Raw genomic sequence first — 20,076 nt, 5'->3', positions numbered from 1 at the left:
GTGCTTATCCCTCCAGTCTGATTTCACTAAAACTTTACTTTATATATCAGAAATCAGATTTTGCCCCTGACTTATCTATAAGGTATGTGGTTATTTCTTTATCTATGTTGGCATATTTAAATGTATTAAACAGCAAACTGAAATTTTGACCTGATACTGTTGGTAGATGAAAAGTCAAAGGATCACAAAAGAGTCCTCAAAGACCAAGAATGCCAAGCAAGGCAATCCATGCAGCAGCTGTCAAAACATTTCACTCAAACCACCAACCTGCCGGTGAGACTGGAAGAAAAGTCAAGCGATCACCAAAATCATTGTTCAAATATTCTTAATATATTTTCACAACATAAATCAGCAAACAAACATCAACCAGCCTAACCACATCAACCACACCACATCAACAGCATCAGCTGACAGCTGTCCCACACACGTATACATGACATCAAGGGATGAGGGGGGAAAAAAATATGAAGATAAAAAAATCAGGAGATTTGTCCATTTGATTTTGATGGTTTATCAGATGATGGTGCAGTATTTTGCTACAGGAAGAGACTTAATCATCAAGCAAGCAGTGCTGAGACTTCAGCTTGGTTACACCACCAGTGCCATTTGGATTCATATTCTGGAGAATGTGAATGTCTGGACCAACATTTGTGTAAATTCATCTTGTAGCCATGGAGACAATTTCACAAGAGTGGAAATTTTAACCTACAGGTGGGGCACCATGCATACTTGTAAAAATGGTTTTCCATCCAGCAGGTTTTCCCATCATACAAAAGTACAGTATATAACCTTTAGGTATACATAAGATTGTTAGAACTGCATATATGCAAGTTCCACTAATGGATGTTTTTTATATCAACAATAAGTAAAATGACTGTGTGTCATTGAGTCTCTCACAGTGAAAACCACAGAGAATTATCACCTGACTCTGCAGCCACATGGAGCTTTATAGCCCCTTGTAGGTCATGGTTTTGGTTTATGGCACAGTAACTACTTTGTTTGGTTCCACTGTTTACATCAACCTTGTATTCAGCAGCAGCAGGCAGCTGTTTCCAGCAAAAAGCTCTAATACCTGCCAAGCACCATTGTTCTATGTCTGCTGATGTGTAAAGAGAAAATGTTTGCCAACGTGCCAGCTATAAAAACTCCATAAGGTTTCAATATGTCAGGGTTGTGTCTGTGTCACCTTGTTGCGAAGTTCTTCTGCCCACTAGTGAGTCCTCCACATCTTTATAACTGCAGGCAAGTTGCTTTTTTTTTTAAAGGTTTTTACTTAGCATTAGGCTCATAAGTCTTATAAGTGGCCCTATAAACATTAGCCCATCAACAGTGGATAACTGGAGCCTCCAATGGTCAGGGTCATAGCCATAACAAACAGCCTGTGCCTCTTTGTTTGTTAGTTATAGAAGGTCTCCTTTAGTGGGACAGAGGTTACTGGGACATACAATGCCATTAGGTAAAATGAGAGTTAGTGTATGGGTGTGAAGTAGTCTCATGATAAATAGCCATATTTGGACAGGTTTACTACCTATATGACATAGTTTTAAGGTGAAATGTGGTCAGCAGGAAGGACAGCATCAGAACTGGGTGACATCACACGGTGTCAGCTTGTATGGCTCATCTGGTTTCTCCTCTGTTATTTGATCATCAATAAATGCTTCTGCTTGAGACGTCTGAAGCCTCCTGACCCTTTTTCCAGCAGCTCACATGATTTCCGTCATGCCAGATTCCACTTGCTGATGTTTGTGAATTTATTTACCACCATTAGAACTCTTCCAACCCTTAATCATATGATAACACAAGGTTCTGAATGGGATGTTGATGTACCTAGAACAAGCATGAGATATGGTTCTGCTGCGTGCTGTAGTCTGCGTTATGACTCACTGCCTGCCAGCACGTTACTTGCTGAGTCTGAGTCAGATCATCACCACAAAAGTGCCTTGTTCACTCCTGTGAAGAAACCAACCAAACGAAAATGCGCACGTCCACATAGACATATCACGTTAGCAGGCTACACACCCACATGTCACACATGAATGCTAACACACAAAGAGGCCAGAAATACAAGCGCACACACACAAACAATAGCACATAACCAAAAGCCATCCACACCAACCCTCCCACCTAAGGTTTTGTTTTCTCTTTCTCTCAAACACACTCTTGTTAAATCTCTCTACATGACGTGAGTGCCAGGCAGTGGGTGGGTGTGGTCTTCACTGGCTTGTTAAACATACCAGATTTAACGCGGTTCACTAACAACACCCTGTCCCTCCCTCCACCTCTCTTCCTCACTCACATTATTGCTCTCAGTCTGGCTCACTATTGCTTCAGCATTCACTAGGTGAAGTCCTATTTTTTATTTTTATATCAGAAAGGTAAACAGTTGTAATAATGTATATTTCTTGGTAGACTTTTCTGAATATAAGTCTTTTTTTTTGCATGTTATGGTTATATTTCCTCTATTTTAAGTTGACTTTTTAAAGTAACTCTCTTCTCTGCTCTCTCTGCGGATCTGGATCAGCGGGACGCCTGCAAGTTGGTTGGCAAGTGGTTCAGCTCAAGTAAAGTGTCCTGTTTTATCTGACGTCTTTTCCTGAAGATCCATCTTCCACTAGCCCTTTCCTTGTGAAGAGCACAGCACAGTTTGGTGGTGGTCTGCAAGTGAAGATGTCTCTCCCAGTGTCATTGTCAGTGCTGATATGTCTGTCAGTTGTCCAGCTGTGTACGGGAGATCAGCCTGTGGAGGAAGTCATTGTGAAAAGTAAGTAGTGATATGGACAAAAAATATGACGTGAGTGTCATTGTAGAAACTTTGGGAGGGAGGATACAGAGGGGCAAGCAAGATAAAAGAATATTATTAGAAGGAGAATGGGCTGCCCTCTGTGTTTCTGACATATTTCTTTGGGAGAACAGACTTTGTGGCTTGATATAACCCGTCAAAAAGCAGTAACAAAATTCTTTAAAAGTCTCCACATGAAACAATAAGAAACAGAAAAAAGCAGTAATAATATGTACTGAATTTGATGGGTGGATATAGAACACTGAACTGTGCCGACAATTCATACCCATATTCTTGTGATTCAGATGAGTCTTACCTGTTACTTTATTTAAAGATAAAATGATATAAGAACAGGGAGGTACACGCATAATTATATAATCTCCCACTGGTCTGATATAATGACTCTTTTCTGCTTATTTAAATTTGTACATTTAAATTTAAGCTGTGTCAGGTGAGGCATGTACTAATATTCACAGCTGTAGATTAGTTAGAGTTGGTGCAGTTAGAGAAAAGTAAATAACACGCTAAAGAACAACTTTGTACTATGCACGCACTTTTTGAATAATGTGAAACGAAACAGGGCATTCAAGATGGGAAGGGAAGGTTATATAGATTGAAAAGACAATAGAACTACTGTATGCATCTGTGACAGCAGCATTGGCTTCTGTGTGAGTCATGACTATACAATCTAGAAACCAGCCAAACAAAACCTTTACAACTCTGCCAAGTTGACTTTGTGCTTTCATATGCCATTTGTCATTCAATGAAATCAAACAAATGAACAGCACTTTACTCAGGAACCATAAAATAAAACATAGAATTAAACAAAAACTTCAATAAAAGACAAAAACATGAAAAATTAACACAAAATTAAGCAGCAACTCAAATCACTGACAAGAAAGTCAGCTCTTTCAAGTCATCTTCTGGTACACTCCCGTCTAATCATTGAGAATGCAGACAAGCAGGAAAAGCACATATTTACATAATAAATAATATAATATAATAAAAGACATTCAAAGAGTCATTACTCTTCTATGATCAGAATTTTTTGGTTACTAAATGTGTCAAGCCCAGCAAGTGATTCAACTTTAAATTAGTTTAAACATTTTTTTTTAAAGATGTATGGTGATGACATTTGAACCTCTCTACAGGGTGTGTCTGTATGACACAATGGCAAAATAAATGTGTGTTGAAGTATGAAGTCAGTCTCAGTTTGATTCCAAACTGAAGTCTGGTTGGGTACAGTGAGTCAGGAGGTTTGACTTAGACGGGAGCCAGAGAAAGTTGGTTTGGAGTTTGGTTTGGGAGGGAAACCAAATCCATCATTTCCATTTAGTGCTCATTCATCAAATTTGTTCAACATCAGCAGCTTCGGTTTTGCTGAGCAGAGAAACATTGTGTCTGGTGAATATCAGTACATGATATATAAGGTAAATGCTCAAAACTTAACACAAAACCACAAATGTCAACCTCAAGGTGGTGCTGGATGAACAGTCAGGGGATTGCCAAAATTGGTAGGATTCATCCTGAGGGAATCATGAATATCTGTATCAGATCAGATATTTCACTGGTGAAAACTCTGACCTGCTGATGCTCCTAGTCAAAAAGTCAGGGGATCAACAAAGTCAGTAGGCTTTGTAGGCTTTACACATTGGGACCATGAATATCTGCATAAAGTTTCATGGCAATCCATCCAATTTCAGTCTGGACCGAAGTGGTGCACTGACAAGCTGACTTTGCCATCCCTACAGCCGCTCTGCTGCTGTGACTAAAAACTTTTACTGTATAAAATGAAAATAAACCAACATCAGGGGCTTGGTCACTCAAGTTACAGGAGCTGCAACTATTATTTCTAAATCTTTTTATTTTTAATTTCCTTGAGAAAGTCCGCTTTATATTGGCCTGATGATAAAGATGTGATTTGGCAGAGAGCAGACAATGGTTTGGCAGCACAAAACAAGTGTGAGTGTAAGACTGGCTGAATCCAGGGTTTGGTGGTCTTACAGTTTCCAAGTCCTTGACTGATGTTCTGGACTGAAACGGGAAATTTGTCAGGATGAAGGAGCATAAAAACCCCAAAGGGAACACATGAAATCATAACACTTAAAAGCTGACAGCTTGTGTGTATATGATTGTGCAACTCTTAAGTGTCATGAGTGCGTTTGTACAAGTATGAGAGTACTTTTAATATCACAGTTTACCTTGTGTGTGTTTAATTTCCTTGCAGGAAAACATAATCTTTTGGGTGGCTGGTCTGAGAGGAGCCCAGAGTCAGCTGAGGTTCAGGAGGCAGCTCGACATGCTGTGAACATGTTCAACAAAGACTCCAAAAACAAGAGGATGTTCAGACTGGTCTCTATCACCTCTGCTGAGAGTCAGGTTAGACCCATCTTTCTGAAACACAGGAACTCATATATAATACACCATTTCACCACTGTATAAAATTTATTTTAGAGTGTCACAAAATGTGATATCTCTGTCTGTGTGTCTTGTCTGGTCACATCATTAGGTGACCAACATGATCAACTTTAAGATTGATGCAGTCCTGGGAAAAACTATGTGTCTCAAATCTGAAAAACCTGATTTGAACAGCTGCAGTCTTGACAAAAAGGTATATCTGCTTTTGTTTGTTGTTTATCAGGATATATTCAGCTCAGTAATATTTCTTTAACACACTGTTTTCAATATTTTGTAATGCAGCACCTACGTCTGTTGAACTCAACAGTTGCATTCATTCTTTTCTGTCTAGGAATACAAAGTCTGAAAATGAATTGTTGTCTTTTACAGTACAGGTAAAACATTTTTGAGATTTCTCAATTCCTGTATCACGGTTATCTTTGTTTCCCCTTCCACAGCAAAGGAAGTGCCACTTTGAGGTGACTTTCAACCCCCGCAAGGGGACACATGAGCTGAAGACACGAAAATGCAGCAAACTCAGGGAGGAGGTCTAACTTTTTTTTAACAAAGTGAACATTTTTACAGTTTAGCTCTATGTAGCTTTGAAAGACTTCTTTCATTGATACAGTATTGATGTTTTTCATGAAGAAAACCTTTTCTAGCTCGCTTTTCTAGTAGTGGATGTGAGGGCTGAGAGAAGATTAACAAGCTATAACAGTGATATTACTGAAATTAGTGTTGTGTAATTATTACGTCTTGTTCCTCATTCACTTCTTTTATATCATTTTTATTGTTTTATGGTTTGATGTACTGTCTGTGCACTAGATGCCATTGTCATAAACATGTAAAACAACAGATTTTTGCTCATTTGAGTGATTAAAAAAAAAAAAAAAACCCTCACCATGATAAAGGACACTGAAGGAAATAGATAAAGACCACATGAATTTTCATGTCAAACTTCATTTTATTTGGTGTGATATTTACATATATTTGGTCACGCACATTGCCTCTCATGAAAGTTTTAACAACACACAGAGCATCTTGAGAGTTGCCTTCATTTTCTTTCAGATGTCTGAAACGAATGATGAGAAGAAGAATTCAATTATTATTATAATAATTATTATTATTAAGCAGAAATGTCTTTAAAATAAATTTTAATAGTCAGTAAAGACAGTGGATTAATCTGTATCTTTAACCATGTCTATACTTACTGCATTCGTATAACCTATTGATCCTGAGGATATCAATATCAGACATAGAATCCCTCTGTCCAATTGGCACAGAGGAATCTGGGATGGGAGTAATGGTATCTGCTCCATATGTTGATGTGAAGGCAGTCCTATAAAAATAAAATAAAAAATAAATAGAATCACATACTAATGGAAATGTGTCTTCTTTTTTTGTCTGTAAAGACAAAAGCTTAAAATATTTTTCAAAGAACTGGTTCCTTTTCGTATTGCCACATGTTCACATAAATGGTTTGCGGTTAATTTAGTGTAATTTGGCTTCATGATCATTACACGTTTTTGCTTCAGTCAAGAAGGAGATAAGCTGTAAAGCCTGTACAGAGATTATAAAATTAAAGTTGCTCTAATATATATATTTTTCATGTTACCAATAGACTGTGCGCAACATGTGTAATGTGAATGTGGTATTTATTTGATAAAAAACATATCCTTAGTCCTATAAATGACATAAAGAGATGTTACCTTCCATAATGCATAACAGAGGAATAGTCATATGGGGTGTTCAAGTTGTTGGTGTCCGTTTTGTGGAAGTTGTATGCATTTTCTGTCGAATAAAAAAATAGGTTTAGGCCATAAGTTTTCATTATATCTAACATGAACTTTCTCTGTCACACAACTGTATTTCCACTTTCACACACACACATATATATATATACTCAGAATTGTAAAAAACAGTTATATGATTAAAGATACATCAGTAAATTTATGCTCTTTACTCCAGCTGGTTGATTAATATTAGAGTTCTTATTCCATGTGAATGATAAAATATGAGAATTTTAATTTCAGAGGCTTAGAGCTCACCAGTTGGGATATTTTCCCAGTTGATCCTGACATATTGGTCCCTGTCGCTCCTTGTGTGCTCATGGTGGAAGCCCAGCGCATGGAGGAGCTCGTGCTGAATGACCCCATAATCAAGACAACCATACACAGACAGAGAAACCACCTGCTGACCTCCATCTCTACCAATATTGGACCAGCACCTACAGCACAGCGAAAAACAGAATGACAGCTTTGAATCCTGGCCGGCTTCTACATTGTACTGACCAGCACCTCCGCTCTGCACTCACCCAAGTTCACTCTCAATGCTCAGGTAGTCAGACTGGCCATGATAAGGAACAAAACGAATGCAGGTTTTCTGGTGGAAAGCTTCCATAGCTTTTTCAATTGAGGCCCTTTCACTGTCATCTGCAATGAAAACAAGATTAAGGTCAGTTTATTGACATCAGAATACTTGATACAGATGTGGTCAAACTTTCTTGTTGTTGTCAATAGATTAAAGTAGAGCACATTTTCAGTTGTTGAGCATGAACTAGGATTTTTACTTGTTTCTCTTACAAGACAAAAAAGATAAAAATCTTCATTGTAAGTCTAAACCTAAATGGAAAATCGTCAGGCTCACTTCATTTCCACACTTCATGAACCTCCTTTGCCATCAAAATTTTCAAGAATGAATAACTGAGATCTTACAAAAATAATCGCTGATGGTGTAGGGTACTTCAACCAGTCCATTGTAGGATTTTTTCCATTTGCAATAGTCTCTCCAGCATTTCATGGCATTCCTGTTCTTTGAAAGAGCAACATCGCCCTCCACCAGAGCATGGTTGATGCCTGTAGTAAGACAATTTGTAGACAGGATGTAAAATACAACCAGATGTGAGCAGGTGAGGAAATTTTGCCCTGAATGAATCACCTTTGTTTGCCTCCAGAATTCGTGAAGTTACATCTAAACGGTGAGATATATTGGTGTTCACACCTGAAATGAGAAGACTCAGTTACCTAACTGGGAGACCCATTGCTTAATAAGACATGTTTAACATATGGAATAAGGAAAATCACTTACCCTCCTCATGAGGTCGCACCTGCAGAGACACAAAGCAAACATAAGCTGTAAAAATATACATATAAATCTTGAACTTTTGAAAACATATGAAACAGTTACAGAAAAATATATTTGTTGCAGCATCTGTCTTACCAGGGCGTAATTTTGTACTGAAAGGCCCAGCAGGATGGCCAAGACAGCAGAGAAGAGATTCAGCTTCATCATCCTCATGTGGGAGATCCTGCCGGTTGGAGTGACTCGTGAAAATTTTCGTTGACCAGTGACCTCAAAGGTTGCAGTCTTGATTTTATACAGCCAAAAAGGGAGGAACAGCTTCTGCAAACAGATTTACTGTTAAGACCCAAGTTAAAACCCAAAACAAATCTTTATTTTAAAGATTATTTTTGGTGTTTTTGCTATAGTTATTAGCGAAGAGGCAGAAAGGAAACATGGAAAAGAGAAAGAGTGTTTGAAAGGAGTTTGACATGAACAAAGATCCATGGTTACATGGCATATGCTGCAACCATTCAGCAACCAAAGCCCTCCTGAAACGAACTTAACTTAATGAAAGGATAAGCTCACACAGGAAACACCCCGACTCTTTTCAGGTGACAGGCAAGGCTGAGTAAATTTATCTTAGCTGAAGTCATTTGACTGACATGTTGTCACAATTACAAGACACTTAATCCTCCATGAACACAACTAAAATGTAAACAGAAAGGTGACGCACTGGTCTACACCCAAAGGTTTCAGCTGTCTTTTACTTGAAAATACTGTCAGATGGGGACATTTTTATAGATTTTAAAAAGAAAAGATATTATGTCTCTTAATGTTCCAAATTACTTATAATCATTAATAGTATTATGCTACTTTTATATGATGATTTTGATCATGTTTAAAAAATAAATTTGTCTCATTGAGCAGAATTTTTTTTTTATAAAGAAAACAAACCTACTTGCACCAGATACACAAACTCTTCCCACAGTTACAAAGTCCTGTTGACAAAGGGAAATTTCATGTCAGTGTTTCAGTAAAAGTGAAAATTAATATACAGGCACATGGATTTTCTTTTAAGATGGGGATCACCTCACCAACATCTGTGGGTTTCTCCCACAATGACAATAGTAAAGCCATGCCACTGAGGTACACACCCTTTCTATTTCTAAAAAGCATGATGTACTATTTTTGGGCTACTTGGCCAGCATCGCATGGAAACTCAAACCTTCAGCAGAACATCCAGTTACCATTTAATCTCTTTTGGTCATTCTTTATCACGTCAGAGGAAAATTGGTCTCAGTGCTTGGGGAAAATGAGTCTGGAGGGTTTGGCGAACAATTAGAAAGTCCTAACCACTAAACAGCCCAGACACTGCACCATTATTTATTAGGATGACAGGGTTTTCCATTTGTAAGCAGTGTCCTGTTTCTCTCTCTCTCACACACACACACACACACACACACACACACACACACACACACACACACACACTCGCAGTTCTCAAAAAAGGGAGCAGGGAGGCAAAAAACAGAAACACGACAAATGTGTCAATTATTAAAATAAAGTTAAATAATAAACATATGCTTTAAAATTCCCAGTCTTTATTTATCTTATTGATTTGTGTATAAAAAAGAAACTCATTTCAATTCCTGGTGCCCTAAATGGAAAAGTACCTATTTTGGGTGTTTTGTTTACACCTTTTGATTGAGTCATCATTAATAGTTGGTTTTTATTCATCAAATCATACATTTGTTTAGGTTATAGTAGATTAATTAACTGACTAGAGCTAACCCCGGAAAATTTTCATTGCCACACTCCAGCTTCCACAAATAAAAAGCAGAAAACAGAAGTAGTCACGCTGGTCCCACAACTTTTACTCATTCATGTACACGCAAAACTTATTTACACTTATATACAAAAGCTTCTTACAGTTCTATCTTGTACTTATTTTACAGTTTTTAAAATCATATGATGAATGAAAACTATTTACCATGTATTCAGTTTTTCTGTGATGATAGTGTGTCATGTGGTCTTTTCCAAAATATTCGCCTATGTGTTTCACATCCAGACTTTGCCACCTTTAATCTTGTTTATGAAGATAAAAGATGTAAAAACAAAATGTGCAGACTTCTCCAGATCTCTCCATGGCTACTCTTTTATCCTTAAAAGAGTGGTGCTATGATGAATGACAGGTCCTGTGTCAGTAATTCAGATCAGCAGTGGTCAGACACTGGTCTCAATATGAGGCGACATCTTACAGCTCAGCATACGGGACAGGAGTCTATGCTGCTGGTGGTACCTGGCACACGCACACACACACGCACACAAGAACAGACACACATACAGAGACTCTGAGTGAGCAGCAAAAAGCAACGTAAGGTTATTTAAGATACTGGCTCCATCATCAGGCCTGGACATGTTACTACAATGATTATGTTTCAAATGCTTGTGAGTGTAGTATGTGCACATCTGTCAGACAGGTGTACAGGAGAATGAAGTCAAGGCAGTGAACTGCACACTGTTTTACACACTTTAACATTTCTTCATGACTCTGTAGGTATCACTTCTCTTTTAAATGATGCATTAAAGTGACTAAACCACTGGTGTCCTTTAACTAAGTGTTTAATTATATACTGTCTTACACTTACTTGCTAATGACCCTCTGTATCTCTCTGTTCTCCTCCTCTCTGAGCTTCAGTAGAACCTGCTCCAAAAGTGGAAGCTCCAAGTTCAGGTACTGTGCTACCTGACAGAGAGAGACAGCATAAAGTTTATTTAATTTGTAACAGGGTAATATCAAGACTGTGGAACTGAGCCTTGGAAATTAAGAAACAAACAAAAGAAACTTGATCAAAATAGTAGGCAATACACCAGCTCAGTATGCTCTCACACTGGACTGTAAATCCACACTACCAACCACACACTATCCAAGCTTGCTTTTTTTGTGATCAACTTAAAGGCGTGTGTTTACATTTTTCAGTTTTTCAATTGTGGGCAAAAGAAGCACAGATTTTCATGTTTAAGTCCATCAGCAATATGACTGCTTCACATTTATGCAGCCAACTAATACATGCACATTGTCATGTGTGTGTAGCATCAGTGGTGCAAAAAAAATGTTTCTCAGGGACTGACATCAACACCTGATGAATATCACTGATATTAGATCATAGGTGTCAAACCTGTTCCACAAAGGGCCGTGTGGCTGCAGGTTTTTGTTCCAACCAATCAAGAACACACAGTTTGACCAATCAACTGTCTGAAGACTGAGATCAGTTGATTAAATGAGTCAAGTCTGGTGTGCTGCTGCTGCTTGGTTGGAACAAAAACCTGCAGCCACACCGGCCCTTTGTGGAACAGGTTTGACACCTCTGTATTAGATGAAGAATTCTGTTGTTAAACTGAAATGAATCAGATACAGGTCCACATCTGGATGCAATGTCCTTATATAAGTCAATATTTTGCTAATGATTAGTCAAGATATGCTTGATACAGGCAGGACTAGCGCACTCACATCATTGCTGACTTCCTCTTCGTCCATGTCCATCAGAAATATCTTCATAATGTCATCAGAGGGCCCTTGCAGTATGCGCTCCCAGAGCGGCTGGTCTCTGTTACTGAGCTTCCTCTTTTCTAGACAAAACACATGCACACAACATCAGGGTGGCATTTTGCTTTCTTATGTTGTCTTACATTGTTTCCTGTGTAACACTGGGATAACAGAAAAAAAAAGTACCTCCACTCTGGTGGACACAGTACAGAGCAAACTCCTGGGGGTCGTTCTCTATCTGTAAGATGAACATATTTAAACACGTAAATGCTCATTTCTGCTTGGCTGATGAAGGTCTGAGCTTCAACTGTATTTCCTGTATTTCTATGTAATAAATCACATTGTGTCTATGTTTTTCGTCTGTTTTGTTTCCGCTATATATTTTTTTCTGAAAAAGATATGCACAGGTTCCTTTGAAGTGCTTAAACATAACTGATTTTTTTCAGCTGATTAATAATTCTAGTTTGCAGCTGTGTATTAATGTGTAATAGATTGGATGGTAAACTCTTCTGACAAAATGAACCCCAACTGTGTGACCTCTAATTAGTGTTGTACTGTCAGAGTAATGATCACCACCCTGCGACTGTCAGTTCTTAATATATACTCTGTGATTATCAATTTAGTACCCAGTTAAAAAGATATTATACATGACATACAAGGTTGAATCTGAATCCTGTGAATGTCTAGTTATGAGAAAGTCCACTCATATAATTTTAAATTACATAAAAAACAAAGCAGTGTATATGCCCATACAGTGCATGCATTTACTGACTGGCAACTGTAGATTAAAGTTGTGCAGTCACTAATATTGATATTTGTGTTATTTGTAATGTACATCACTGTGATTTGTCACTTCACCTTGAACTTGTTTAGCAGCTGTTCAATGACCTGGTTTGTGGTCATCCTGCTGGAGATACGAACTTTAGTTGAAGTACCGAAGGATGGAGTGAAGATAGAGGTCTAGAGAAAACAAAAATCAATTGGTGAGTTACAGGAGATGTGGAGAGAGATGTACGGATTATATGGGAGGGCAGGGAGGGTTGAACTTGACAGGGCAGAATGATAAATAAGAGACGATGAATTAAAGAAAATGGAAAAGTAGAAATCATGAAGAGGGTCTGTTACCTTATAGTTATAGAAGTGTCCATTGATGGAAAAGCGATGTTGTCTTTCTTTCTCTCTTTGTGCTGCTGACTTTCCCTTACCCCGCCTCCTCTTGACCAATGAGGCGTCACTCATACAGCGAAACAGGTTGGACTCCGCCTCCAGCTCTGGGTTCTTCTGCCTCATGGGACGCAGTGTGGTGGTCTCATAAACAACAGGACCTTTAGTGTGATACAGTGTCTCCTTTTCAGCATTTGGTATGAGGTTAGATTACAATCTATAAATTGCTTTCTATATCAGGATTTAATCAAAATGGTAGGAAAAAATAACCTGGTAAAGGATTGGTGACTGCTGTTTGCTGTACTGTCTCAGACATCTCATCTATCTGGTGAAGGTCAACGCATTCTCCCCATCTTGTCATACCCCTGTAGAGAGAGGAACAGGAGGAATTCATTTTTACATACAAATCTCTCACTGAAGTGCGATTCACACATTTGTTAATCTGTTTTAAGAGCTCACTGTGTACATTACATGACACATACACTGCAAATTATCATTTGTGGCAGGAACTTGAAGAAACTGTTTTGGCCAAGTCAATATTAGAGATTGTTGTAGCTCATTGCTCAATTTGGACTCGCTGTTCCTCTGAGTACACATACATTTATTTTCCAAAAGTGAACAACCCTCTAGTTTTATCATGTTGTGACTGTTATGTTTCTTTGTGTGCCGAGGGCTTAAAAAAAGTGCAGATTCAGGATTTGCTGTGAGTTAATGAAGAAACAAGGACAATAAAAAACATAGAAGTTTGGAATTATAAATGCACAAAGTTCTCCACATTCTGAGCTGTGTTGTTGACATATAAGTAGTAATCCACAAATGTTGAAATCAACCTCTTGTTTCCGAGTGGGCTGACTGGACTGGTGGGATCAGGTGAGATCAGAGGAGCAAAGGGAAGTATCTGTTTGTCGTCCTGTATTTTCAGCCTGATTGGTCTGCGTACTCCCCACGAGATATTCAGGAAGCCTTCCACTACCACCTCTCTATCAGCCCCCTGTTACAGAGACAGATGCATGAACACCTGTATGTTTTATGATTATATTCATACATTCAATGAACATGCCATTTTATGACTAAGATTCATTAGCAGCTGTGTAATGTCTACGTTGGCGTCCTAAAGATATTACTTATGCATACACTTTTCCTGAAATGACAGTTTCCATGAGAAGAGAGAAGCTTGTTGAGCTACTCATGGTATGACTTGATGCTGAGTTACATCTAAGTGCAGCAAGAAGGCTAACCATGACTTAATGTGAAACTATGAAGAAAATATTTAAAATATTATCAGACTCTACCTGAGAGTAACTGAGGTGCAGCTGGGTCTGGTCCTTCAGGAAGCAGTTGTAGGTATTCAGCAGTGAGAGGAACTCTGCTCTAAAATGAACACAGCAGCAATGAATGACAAAATAGAGCACAACGCAAAATTCATATTTTTCTGTATTTATGGTCCAGTTGTGGCTTGATCAGGCCAAAGCTCCGCCTTGACCATAATATATCAATCTCATGGGCCATTTTTCTGCAGAGCAAACAATTTTATTTTTGATCCTTTGAGTATGTTTACCTGGTATTATTTCTGCTCAAGTATGGTTTTAAATGTAACAGTCACTGTAATTGTATTGAGGCAAAGCCAGCAGAGTTTGAACTGAACATGAAGTGAGCCACACCTGGACAGTGTCCTCCCGTCTCCTGCCTGGATCACTGGGAGCAGAGCTGCTTCATTCATCTCTGGTAGCACCAGCTACTGCAGAGAGAAGAAGAAGAAGAAGAAGAAGAACATCCTCTGTAATGACATCATGTGGGTACAAAACGAGAGTAGACATGAGTAATCCTGAGCTCGAAGGCAGGAGACAAACAGTAAAGGCTGTCGACTTGTTGACTTCAGCGTGCGTGTGTTGCTGTGGTACAGGGCTCCTAAACAAAGACACCTGACCGGCCATAATGTCAACCTGGAGCAAGGAATGCAGCTGAAAATGAACAACACTAACCCTGTAGCAACCAACACATTGTCCCTCCTAAAAATAAACAATATAATTATTCTTACCTTCTCTAACATGGCAAATCAGAGCTCTCCTCCTGATTCTGCTTCTTTGTCTCTGCCTCTTTCTTCTGTCTGGTCTTTAAATATCTCTTTCCAGTCTCTCTCCCTGTCGCTCTCTGAAGTTTTCGTGTTATATTTATCCCTCTCTCTCTGTCTCTCTCTCTATAGCCATGCCTTCACTCTTCCACTTTCTTTTTGTGCCTCCAAGAGATTTAATAACAGTACTCCACCCAGTAACCAGTGATGACAGTGTAGACTCAACCATTTGTTTATTCTTTGGTCAGAGACACCGAAGCTTGTGCCTGTGAAAGGAGATTGCTGGAATTTCCACGTGGCTTCTCCTTTTAAAATTTCTCTGTTCTCTGGTTTTTCTTTTCCTCTTTCCTCTATTCTTCTGAATTACTGTAAATGACACAGTGGTCTGACAGAAGCAGTCTGTCCTGTGTGTCCTTATCCTTTCACTCTTTCTACCTCTCTCTGCCTCAGCCTGCTTGCTGGTAAGAAATATCTCAGGTATTCAGCAGCTGTCATCCCACCAGCCCCACCACTCCCTGTTCTGACTGACAGCTCACTCTTAAACAGAGGGACATACCATTTTACAGCAGCAAGAACAATATTTAAAGGGGCAGTGCTCAACTTTCCTTTCACCGTTTATAGAAAATTGCGGGAAATCCCACATTGTGGATCTAGAGCTAATGCAGCTGTACTGATCTCTCTAAACAATGTGTGAAATTGACGTTTTCTTATTATATTCCACATTTCAAATGTCCAAAAACCATGTGTTAAATTTCACATTAAATATCTTAAACACACCTCATTTGAACTGATCACACGGGATAACTTATTGCACAAATGATGGAAATATAAAATGTTTTAAACATTTTTAACTTAGCAAAAATAAATATCTCTAAAAGTTATGTAATCAGTTTAAACAGGCCTCAAACAGGTACACATGGTGGGTGTGTACACACATGGCCAGCAGTGGACAATTATGGTTATTGAGATGAAGGACACTGAAATTATACTTTAGCAAGAGAAGTACATGAAAGCACCAAGAAAACAGAACAAGCTAAAAGTCTGACATGCAACAACGTCACAAGGAACAGCAGCCTTACTTTTATTATCTTTATTTCCTCCTTAGCTAAGGGAATAGGAGGCGGGACTAAAACTTCCTCAAGGTTTCACAATCATACCTGTGCAAGACTGATAATGTGTTGCTACAACACTTTAATCTTTCTTTCTTTTTCTGGCTTTTAAGGGGGATCAATGGGCACCTTTCCAGGTGTGGTATACTAGCCTATAACATTCAACAGCCAACTACTGCTCTGGAGTTGCTCACTTGCTCATTGGAAAACTCTAATTGTGCATGTGTGTATCTAAACAAACAGGGCATGCTGTGTTGCTGGAAAAGTGCAGATGTACTATTATGTAATGAAGTTTAATTAAGGTTTAAAAAGCCTCCTCGTTTCAGAATGAATACAGATGATCATGCTGTGTTTGGTACACCATCTGCATGAAGTCTCAAGGATGCACGTCTCTTTCTTTTGTATCTAACTTGACTAACTGATGTGAACACTTCACTATGTGTCTTTCAAGTCTCAGCATGCAGGTTCTAAGGTCCCCTAGAGCAAACACATCAGACCTGTGAGTGTATGTGTGTGTGGAAACATTAGTGAATCAAAGCAACCCAACTGGTGGCAGTGATAAATACTACCCCAGTCATGTCCATGTGAGGCTTACTAACTAACTAACTAACACAGAAACACATTTCTTGTATGGATAAAAATGGAGAGAGAAAGCTGAGCATTGGATTATTAGGTGCACATCAAGAAAAAGGCCATTTTAAGCCTGTAAGATTAATTTTATGCAACATTCAGAGAGGAACTACATGTGGATCCATCAAAGCCACACGACCACAGTCATATAGAGGGTGGAGCAGTGGCTGAAATGCGTGTACACAGTAAAATACAAGCTTCTTTTATTGTCAGCTGTGAACTGGGAAAACGTAGCCAACGGGAAAAAAGCCAAGGTACATGATGACACACCCAGTTTCTCTCTTTGTTGCCTTCCTGTTTGTCACTCAGCCCCCCCAACCCCTTTACTCCACTCCTCTGTCTTTCTTTCTTTGCATGTTTCTAAGCATGTTACACTTGCTCCTTCTCACTCACATGCACAGATTTGACCTGATTATGTAATTTTAGTGTAGTGCCTCCTGTTGAAACTGCTCCTGAACTTTTGTGAGCTGTTTCACCTGACTAAAAAAATCATTTGGTACTGTACATTTATTGTAACTTACAGATGTGCTTTATTGCAGTTCATCTCACGTCACTGACTAAGAAAACATTAGTTGTTTGATATTTGTATTCATTCACATGATGTAAAGAATACTAATTGATATTTTGTTGTTGTCTTTGAAAATAATACATAAACAAATCTTGACAAGTTTAACCTGAATCAATCTGTACATTTTCATTTTGTTATAAGATAGCCGTAGCCCTCTTTGGTTCTGCTTCCAGTTCCAGTTCAGCAGCTCACTTTTACACAGACAATGTAATGATCAAAACCCATTCATTCCTACCTGACCAGCCAGTCTTTCAGTCTTCTAACAAATGAAGCTGGTTCACTCCATGTTTGAGGTCTTATGCCTTGTGTGTGTGTGTATGTGTGTATGTATGTGTGTTTGTAGTGTGTGTGTGTGTATGTATGTGTGTTTGTAGTGTGTGTGTGTGTTCATAGGTCCAGAGTACAGTGCTTGTGGTAGGAGGTGAAGTTGGAGCAGCTGGTTAATTATTGCAAGACACGTTGAGACAGTGTTGAGAGGGAGGGGCTGACTGACACCAGATATGACTCGCCTGCTTTGTGGTGTACATGTGCATGTATGCCTGGAGAGAGAGAGAGAGAGAGTGAGAGAGAGAAAAAGAGAGACAGAGGGAGAGAGAGAGAGAGAGAGAGAGAGAGAGAGAGAGAGAGAGAGAGAGAGAGAGAGAAAGAGAGACAGAGGGAGAGAGAGAGAGAGAGAGAGAGAGAGAGAGAGAGAGAGAGAGAGAGAGAGAGAGAGTCACATTGAACCTAAACACCACGGCTGCAAATCTTTGCTCACTTGTTTCTGATGCCAACATGCACTACACCATAGTGGAAAGCTAAAAGCATGTTAGCCATAACTGAGGTGCCACTTGAAACAGCATTGGAGAATAGACAACATGCAGCCAGACCTGGCAGATGACAGCTGCAAGCACACATAATACAATAAAGAGAACAGTAATCCAGAAAAAACTGCCTGAATCCAGCAGTAATTGGATTCAATGTGTCACAGAGTACATTCTGACTCAGGTGAAGATCAAACAGTCAATAATGCCACACCAGTAAAGGTGTTGCAGTCAATCCTTCAGACATGGCCAGACAAGCCGTACACACATTTCTGAACGGATCTGTCCTTAAAGCTGTCAGTAAGGAGCAGGTAGGGGCTTGGGAATTAGGGCTTAAAACTATGGTTCTTTTCAATCTTTCAAATAAACAAAATATTAAATAAAGAAAATGCTTCTAACATGTTTGCAAAATGGCTCAGTTTAGACAGGATTTAGTGTAATGATTCTCACTGAGGAGCAGTTAAATATCTGCACCAGCAGAGGGAGTCAAAGTACCAGTACAAAGGTTGTCCTGACTCATACTGCTGAGTCAGTGACCTTCGGCACAGTGGTAGCTTGATACTGTAAGCTTTTCTTTTTTTCTTTTGGTCTGGTATTGGTTTACTTCAGTGGTGTATTGCCTTTAATTGAATGAAAATGACTAAATAAGAAGCTTACTCTTCTGCCATGCAGTGCACATGATCCTGCAAGACAGCATCACCTAGTGGTGAGCAGCCTTATTAATGAAAAAAGCTGAAAATCATTCAGTTGAGTTAGGCTGCTTTATGCGTAGCAAATATGTGTGTTATTTTATCTTTGACAGGAGAATCAGGAGAGATGTGAGTCTAAAATATACAGTATAAGATTAGCGATAAAGAAGACATTGCCCCAAACAGGGGGGAAAACATCCATTTCTGTACGTTAACCTGGTATTGTTTTCAAAGATGAACACTCTGCAAGAAACCATAATCTTCTAGCTTTGTCACATAACAAGACAAAACATATAACACCACTTATGGCAACATCACCCTCACAAGAATTGCTATTGTCCATGAGCACAAAAGTTAATTTTAGAAGTTGTTTAGGTAACAGTTATACCCAATCAAAAGGAAAAAAGAGCCTAGATGACAGTTTGACAGTTTCCTGTTAGAAACAATGTGTCACGTTAACTGTGCCTGCTGGAAGAGTACAATAGTTGGCTGCATCCAAAGCAGAATGGATAAGGAGCAAACGAACTGAAATGCCATTCCTTTCCTAAAATAAAACAGAACATACAGGCTAGCAGGCAACAGGTGGACAAAGGCTGTCTCCTGGACTCTCTCTGTGTGTGTGTGTGTGTGTGTGTGTGTGTGTGTGTGTGTGTGTGTGTGAAAATACAAATGTAAATAGCTGTTAAGTAGTGAGTTGGGATGTGTTTGTAGAAATGTATAATGTGTACAGATGTATTACATGTGGTAAATGTACTGTTAATGTTTACCTGCATACTTGGTTGCATATTAACGATAAAAGAGGATACAGATGTACATTCAGTATATTGTGATCAACTGTATTTGTGTTGTATTTGACTGGTAATCTATCTGTTTGTCCCTTTCTCATCCTATTTTATGTATTAAAGTGTGTTTTTACCTTGGATTAGATTGGATGTTTGAAAAACAGAAGAGTATGTTAATGATGATTTGTACAGCATAAACTGTAACGTAAACGAATGTCTATTTCTGTTTTAATTTAATTTTTTTTCTGTAGTAACTTCACAGACATACATGTGACTTTTCTCAGCTGACATGGCTCTCAAAAGCTGAATCTTAAAAAAAAGTTCAATGGACAAACAGTGAATTGACACTGTTGTTCATTACTGTGAATGTGGATATCTCACTAGTGGAGCCTGAAGCTTATAGCGTAGCAGCAAAACCTGAGTGACTGTACATGGGGACAACTAGCAGCTGCCACTGTCCATCACGAGGTTAAA

At 38.8% G+C, this 20,076-nt stretch overlaps 3 protein-coding genes across 12 annotated transcripts; 1 reads left to right on the top strand and 2 right to left on the bottom strand.

Annotated features, from left to right (window-relative positions):
* The first annotated feature begins 2,206 nt into the window (after nucleotides 1-2,206).
* On the top strand, nucleotides 2,207-6,086 carry si:busm1-57f23.1 (uncharacterized protein LOC368621 homolog). 2 transcript variants are annotated; one of them, XM_041058211.1, is made up of 5 exons: nucleotides 2,207-2,341; nucleotides 2,522-2,761; nucleotides 5,007-5,158; nucleotides 5,289-5,390; nucleotides 5,635-6,086. In XM_041058211.1, exons 2-5 carry the CDS (start codon nucleotides 2,668-2,670, stop codon nucleotides 5,728-5,730), a joined length of 444 nt encoding a protein of 147 aa, XP_040914145.1. In that variant the 5' UTR covers nucleotides 2,207-2,341; nucleotides 2,522-2,667; the 3' UTR covers nucleotides 5,731-6,086. The 2 variants fall into 2 exon arrangements, with proteins under 2 accessions (XP_040914145.1, XP_040914144.1); XM_041058210.1 differs by having other exon boundaries at nucleotides 2,265-2,375.
* Nucleotides 6,087-6,127: 41 nt separating this feature from the next.
* On the bottom strand, nucleotides 6,128-10,299 carry LOC121195040 (high choriolytic enzyme 1-like). 3 transcript variants are annotated; one of them, XM_041058209.1, is made up of 11 exons: nucleotides 10,230-10,299; nucleotides 9,198-9,237; nucleotides 8,396-8,578; nucleotides 8,264-8,282; nucleotides 8,114-8,176; nucleotides 7,891-8,031; nucleotides 7,491-7,608; nucleotides 7,225-7,403; nucleotides 6,886-6,967; nucleotides 6,388-6,515; nucleotides 6,128-6,248 (listed from the first exon to the last, which is right to left on the bottom strand). In XM_041058209.1, the coding sequence occupies exons 3-11, from the start codon at nucleotides 8,471-8,473 to the stop codon at nucleotides 6,241-6,243; spliced, it is 816 nt and encodes a 271-aa protein (XP_040914143.1). In that variant the 5' UTR covers nucleotides 8,474-8,578; nucleotides 9,198-9,237; nucleotides 10,230-10,299; the 3' UTR covers nucleotides 6,128-6,240. The 3 variants fall into 3 exon arrangements, with proteins under 3 accessions (XP_040914143.1, XP_040914141.1, XP_040914142.1); XM_041058207.1 differs by lacking the exon at nucleotides 6,128-6,248 and having other exon boundaries at nucleotides 6,274-6,515; XM_041058208.1 differs by lacking the exons at nucleotides 6,128-6,248; nucleotides 9,198-9,237; nucleotides 10,230-10,299 and having other exon boundaries at nucleotides 6,274-6,515; nucleotides 8,396-9,187.
* Nucleotides 9,815-17,723, bottom strand: rassf6 (Ras association domain family member 6). 7 transcript variants are annotated; one of them, XM_041058204.1, is made up of 11 exons: nucleotides 17,564-17,723; nucleotides 14,612-14,727; nucleotides 14,243-14,321; nucleotides 13,781-13,941; nucleotides 13,221-13,315; nucleotides 12,912-13,111; nucleotides 12,645-12,746; nucleotides 11,973-12,024; nucleotides 11,751-11,869; nucleotides 10,888-10,985; nucleotides 9,815-10,538 (listed from the first exon to the last, which is right to left on the bottom strand). In XM_041058204.1, exons 2-11 carry the CDS (start codon nucleotides 14,668-14,670, stop codon nucleotides 10,463-10,465), a joined length of 1,041 nt encoding a protein of 346 aa, XP_040914138.1. In that variant the 5' UTR covers nucleotides 14,671-14,727; nucleotides 17,564-17,723; the 3' UTR covers nucleotides 9,815-10,462. The 7 variants fall into 7 exon arrangements, with proteins under 7 accessions (XP_040914138.1, XP_040914134.1, XP_040914140.1 ...); XM_041058200.1 differs by having other exon boundaries at nucleotides 14,612-14,688; XM_041058206.1 differs by having other exon boundaries at nucleotides 14,612-14,685.
* Nucleotides 17,724-20,076: the final 2,353 nt, after the last annotated feature.

Source organism: Toxotes jaculatrix, chromosome 16 (genome assembly GCF_017976425.1).
Source record: "Toxotes jaculatrix isolate fToxJac2 chromosome 16, fToxJac2.pri, whole genome shotgun sequence".
Taxonomy (NCBI): Eukaryota; Metazoa; Chordata; class Actinopteri; family Toxotidae; genus Toxotes; species Toxotes jaculatrix.
This window is presented reverse-complemented; position numbering and strand designations above follow the sequence as displayed.

Coding starts and splice junctions, on each gene's coding strand:
- LOC121195040 (XM_041058207.1), bottom strand. CDS start 8,473: ATGAGGATGATGAAGCTGAATCTCTTCTCTGCTGTCTTGGCCATCCTG. Junction 7,609..7,890: donor CACCATCAGCGATTATTTTT/GTAAGATCTCAG, acceptor TTTTCATTGCAG/ATGACAGTGAAAGGGCCTCA. Junction 7,404..7,490: donor AGCATTGAGAGTGAACTTGG/GTGAGTGCAGAG, acceptor GCTGTGCTGTAG/GTGCTGGTCCAATATTGGTA.
- si:busm1-57f23.1 (XM_041058211.1), top strand. CDS start 2,668: ATGTCTCTCCCAGTGTCATTGTCAGTGCTGATATGTCTGTCAGTTGTC. Junction 2,762..5,006: donor GGAGGAAGTCATTGTGAAAA/GTAAGTAGTGAT, acceptor ATTTCCTTGCAG/GAAAACATAATCTTTTGGGT. Junction 5,159..5,288: donor TCACCTCTGCTGAGAGTCAG/GTTAGACCCATC, acceptor TCACATCATTAG/GTGACCAACATGATCAACTT.
- rassf6 (XM_041058199.1), bottom strand. Junction 13,942..14,242: donor TGCACCTCAGTTACTCTCAG/GTAGAGTCTGAT, acceptor TCTCTGTAACAG/GGGGCTGATAGAGAGGTGGT. Junction 11,870..11,972: donor CTGTGTCCACCAGAGTGGAG/GTACTTTTTTTT, acceptor TGTTTTGTCTAG/AAAAGAGGAAGCTCAGTAAC.